This window comes from Oxyura jamaicensis (genome assembly GCF_011077185.1).
Source record: "Oxyura jamaicensis isolate SHBP4307 breed ruddy duck chromosome 13 unlocalized genomic scaffold, BPBGC_Ojam_1.0 oxy13_random_OJ106672, whole genome shotgun sequence".
Classification (NCBI taxonomy): Eukaryota; Metazoa; Chordata; class Aves; order Anseriformes; family Anatidae; genus Oxyura; species Oxyura jamaicensis.
This window is the reverse complement of record NW_023304327.1, coordinates 30686-35669: the sequence shown is the minus strand read 5'-3', so window position 1 is coordinate 35669 and position 4984 is coordinate 30686. Positions and strand designations below refer to the sequence as shown.

The following is a 4984-nucleotide window of genomic DNA, read 5'->3' as shown; positions in this document are numbered from 1 at the left end:
GCCGCGCCGGGCGGTGCCACCGGCTCCTTTATAGCGGGCGCGGGCGGCGGCGGGGCGGCGCGGGAGGATGGAGCCGGCGGCGGGCGCGCAGCCCCAGCCGCAGCCTCAGCACGAGCCCATCAGCTTCGGCATCGACCAGATCCTGAGCGGCGCCGAGCCGGACGCCGCTCCCCCGCCGCCGCCGCCGCCCCCCCGGGGCCCCGACGGCGCGGCCTTCCTGGGCGGGCGCGGCGGAGCGCCCTACCCGGCGCTGCCCGCGCCCTTCCCCGCCATCGCGGCGCCCTTCGAGGACTCGGGCTCGTACGGCGTCAACCTGAGCCTGGCCCCGGGAGGCGTGATCCGGGTGCCGGCGCACAGGCCCATCCCCGGGGCCGTGCCGCCGCCCATCCCCAGCGCCATCCCCGCCGTGCCCGGCCTGGGCGGCCTCAACTTCCCGTGGATGGAGAGCAGCCGCCGCTTCGTCAAGGACCGCTTCACGGGTAAGGCGGCGCCGGGCCGCGGCTAACGAAGTAAAACACGATCGTAAACACAGCACTGAAAATAAAATCAAAAAAAAAAAAATAAAAAACCGTAAAAGATACCGGTGGCGGCGGGGGGAAGGAGCGGGCGGCGGCGCGGCCCCGGCCCCCCCGGCACGGAGCCGCCGTCGGGGGGCGGCGGGCGCGGGGCCGCCGTCGGGCCGGGGCCGACCCCTGTTGCTTCCCCCCCGGGCAGCGGCGGCGGCGCTGACGCCGTTCACGGTGACGCGGCGGATCGGGCACCCCTACCAGAACCGGACCCCGCCGAAGCGCAAGAAGCCGCGCACGTCCTTCTCCCGGGTGCAGATCTGCGAGCTGGAGAAGCGCTTCCACCGCCAGAAGTACCTGGCGTCGGCCGAGCGCGCCGCCCTCGCCAAGTCCCTCAAGATGACGGACGCCCAGGTGAAGACTTGGTTCCAGAACCGGCGCACCAAGTGGCGGTGAGTCCCGCGCCCCCGGGGCCGCCCCGTCCGGGCCCGGCACCGCCCGGAACCCCGCGAGCGCCGCTGCCGCCCTGCCCCGTGCCGGCGGCCGAGGGGCCGGGCTGGGAGCCGGCAGCACGGCGGCGGGCTGCCGTTCCTCCTTCCCTTGGTTTTCCTTCGTTATTTTGGGTTGGGTTGTTTTTTTTTTGTTCGGTTTGTTTTGGGATTTTTGGGGGTTTGGTTTGGGATTTTTTTTATTTTCGGGGTTTGGTTTGGGTTGTGTTTTTTTTGTTGTTGTTCGTTTGGATTGTTTTTTCTTTTTGGTTTGTGTTTGGTTTTTTGTTTGTTTGATTATTATTATTGTTATTATTTTCGTGTTTTTTTGTTGTTGTTTGTTTGTTTTTTTTACATAATGTTCTATTCGGAAAGAATTAAAAAAAAATGGGGGAAGGAAATTATTGGGAAAATTCGGGGGAATTATTGGGAAAACGAGGGGTAGCTTGGATAGACGGGGGGGTTGTCCGGAAAACGGCTGATTTCGAAAAGGGGAGATACCGCAAAATAATGGGGGGGTTCGCCGCAGCTCGGGGGGCTCCGCCGCCCGCAGCGCCTCCGCCGGGGCCGCCCCGCTCCCCGATCCCTGTCCCGGTGGTCCCGATCCCTGTCCCGGTGGCCCCGGTGGTCTCGGTGCCCGTCCCCGGGGCGGCCGGGCTGAGCGTGTCCCCTGGCAGGCGGCAGACGGCGGAGGAGCGGGAGGCCGAGCGGCAGCAGGCGAGCCGGCTGATGCTGCAGCTGCAGCACGACGCCTTCCAGAAGTCCCTGAACGAGTCGATCCAGCCCGACCCGCTGTGCCTGCACAACTCGTCGCTGTTCGCCCTGCAGAACCTGCAGCCCTGGGAGGAGGAGAGCGCCAAGATCCCCCCGGTCACCTCCCTCGTCTGAGCCCCGGCCACCGCCGGGCACGCAGCGGACTCGCCCCCGGTCCCGGTCCCGGCACGAGCGGGGCGGGAGAGGCGGCGGCGAGCGGAGCCCCCGGGACCGGGACCGGCCCCGGGCCCAGCACCAGGACCGGGCCCCCCGCGCCGCTTCCCCGGGGCCAAGGTGGCCGCGGCGGGGCCCCGCGCTCCGCTTGTATCTTCGTGTCGATGTTCCACTAGGAGGGGAGATATGTCACTTTTTGTAAGAAGTGTTAATAATTTAATTTATTTATGCATCGAGATTTTGGGCACTATTAATATGGAATTATATAAAACCTCGATTATTTATATCGAAATCCGGACATAGGGATTTTGTGTTGGCTTTGGAACAAAAGGCTATTTTATTTTTTTCCCGTTCTGAGGATAGTCTAAAGGAAAAAAAAAAAACGCACCTACCTATCACTTAGCGGAGGGGACTAAGTGGAGCCGGTGATGACTCATTAGCTTAGGAAACCCTATTAAGCTGAAAAGCAGTAGCTTCCATCTGTCCCAGGTGAAGTTAATGTCAGCTGTAATTTATTCACCGTAGTAATAAGGGCTCCTTTCAGGCGACACACACACTTTATTTTGTCCTCACCTTCTCCTGCCGACGAGCTTAGTGCACCGAAACAGCACCCGCACCCTCTCCTTTCGCCACCGACTCTAGAGAAAGCGCCTTATGTTTCATAATAAAGAAGATTTGGGGTTGACACAGACCATGTATAATACTTTGTACTTGCCGAGACGTGTAAATAAACGTTTTCTTTAAAAACGCCTCTCCGCTCCCTGCGTGCCTCGGGGCGCCGCCGCCGCACCGGGACCGGGACGGGGACCGGGGCCGAGCTGGGCTGGAGGCGGCTGGAAACGGCGGGGCCGAGCCGGAGGTGAGCGGGCGGCGGAGCGGGGACGGCACCGGGGTGGTACCGGGAGGGCGCCGGGGATGGTACCGGGACTGGCGCCGGCGGCTCCGGGCGGTGCCAGCGGCTGCGGGAGCCGCTGCCACGACTCCGCCGCCGGCCCGGGGGGCTGCGGCCGTTGCCTTTCGTTTGCCGCTTTATTTTGTATTTCGGTGATTTGTTATCGAAGGTCGGGCTGCTGGGGGGCTGCGGGGCCGGCCGGGGGCGGCCGGCGGCGGAGCGGGGCCCAGCGCCGCGAATGGGGTCGCCGGGGGTCGCCCGCTCCTGGGCTGGCTCCGACCCCCAGCAAGGGGCAGGGTCGTGGCTGGAGCCCGTCCCCGGGGGGATGCGGCACCGCATCTCTTACGAGCGCCGCTCCCGGAGGAGAGCCGCTCTCGGACTCGCCCTGCCGCAGGGGTTTGGGTTGGAGTTGGGTTGGGTTGGTTTGGGTTCGCCCGGGGGGGCTGCTGCGGTGCGAAGGCAGGGCCCAATCCTGCCCCCGGGGCTGGGCTGCGGCTGCTCGGCCGGCGCCGTTCAGCACCGTTGCAGGTTGAGCTGGGCAGCGGCGGCCGAGGGGAGGTGTCTGGCGGGGAACGGAGGATTAAAAATCAAAATTAATTATTATTATTATTATTATTATAAAAAAAAAAAAAAAGAAAAGAAAAAAAACAATGAGGCAGTCTGTCTCTGGCCACGGATTCTCGGGAATGCCGCTTGCCCGCAGCTTTCGGCTGTTCCCATCCCTGTCCCCGTTCCCGTCCCTGCCGCCGCCGTCGGGGCCGGGGCCGGGCAGCGCCAGGAACGGCAGCGGGCCGGGGCGGGCCGGGCCGGGGCCGAGCCGAGATGCACCGGGGCCGAGCCGAGCTCAGCACCACGCGAGGGGGCTGCAATAAGCGGGCCCCCGCTTTCCCGTGTGTTCCTTGTTGTGTTTTGTCGGTGCCCCCTGCCTTTTACAGTGTCTGCGTTTGGTTTTATTTTTTTTCCAACGCCTCCTTATTCTTTAGCTGTCGGAGCACCCCACGGCCCCACGCCGCTGTATTTTCCCGATTTCCCTGCATATTTTTTTTTTTTTCTTCCTGCGCGTTGTCAGAGAGCTCAGCACCGCCGCGATCGGCTCTGCGGCAGGCGCGGAGCTCGGCAAAGCCACCGAGCGCCGCCAGCCCCGGTGCCAGCGCAGCACCGCTGGGGCCGGCCCGGTGCTGCCAGTCCCGGCAGGGCTCCGCTCTCCTCCCCGGGAAGTGCTGGGGGCACGACGGCAGGATCAGGCCTTGGGGGGCCCCCAACTTTCCGAAGGACTTCAGAAACCGGTGGCTTCCATTTCGGCTGTGTGAATAGCCCTGGTAGCGGGGTGCTGGCACAGCGAGCTCGTGTGCTGGGGCTCGCCGTGGTGCTTTTGTTCCAGAGGAGAGGGTCTCGGTGTTTGGAGATGTGCAGAGCACGAGGGCCAGGCTGCATCTTGCATCCACAGTTTTTTGGATGAGATGGTACGGGGGCACTGATGTGGCCCTGTGTGGAAGGCGATGGAAGTGGGGAGAGCTCCAGCCCCTGCCTGGGCAATGTGCACCTGTGTTCAAGAGAGCACAAGGGAAGCACCAGTGGGAACGACTACACTGCATTTCCCTCCCCGTGGGTGACAGCAGCGATCCCTGGCAGCCTGATTCGGGGGTGGCAGGGCTGCCTGATGCTCCCTGCTGTGTGTTTCTGGACGTCCATCAATAGGTGAAGCCAGCCACGGAGCTTGCAGGGATCTTTGATGCTCCCAGCATGAGCCTGTCCGTCCCGGGGGCTGCAGCCCTGTGGGTGCAGATGCCCGGGGAGCAGAAGTCTCATTTTTGGGGTGGGCTGCTTGGTTGTGCTGATTCCGGTGGGAGTGCTGCCCACGTGCTGGCCCTGGGCTCTGCGCGGTGCCTCGGACACCTCTATTCAGGCTGCTGTCTGCAGGCAGCAGTTTGACTTGCAGGTTTCTAATGCAGCCTGGTTTGCCCCCACCCTCCCACCCCTGCCAAATGCCCCCTTCCCTCCATGTGAGCCTCCTGCAGGCACCCCCCTTCTCTGGGAGAAGGAGCAAGGGCAGCAGTTCCGACAGCTGTACTGCAGCACGGCTGCTCTCCTATGGGCCTGGCTCGCGGGTGGGGGGGGTGCATTCTGAGCAGGGGCAGCATGAGCCTTGTGATAAAGATGTGGCCTGAGAG

At 63.6% G+C, this 4984-nt stretch overlaps 1 protein-coding gene across 1 annotated transcript; it reads left to right on the top strand.

Annotated features, from left to right (window-relative positions):
- The first annotated feature begins 33 nt into the window (after nucleotides 1-33).
- Nucleotides 34-2672, top strand: LOC118157909 (T-cell leukemia homeobox protein 3). The gene is made up of 3 exons (XM_035312446.1): nucleotides 34-479; nucleotides 715-958; nucleotides 1672-2672. The coding sequence occupies exons 1-3, from the start codon at nucleotides 68-70 to the stop codon at nucleotides 1880-1882; spliced, it is 867 nt and encodes a 288-aa protein (XP_035168337.1). The 5' UTR covers nucleotides 34-67; the 3' UTR covers nucleotides 1883-2672.
- Nucleotides 2673-4984: the final 2312 nt, after the last annotated feature.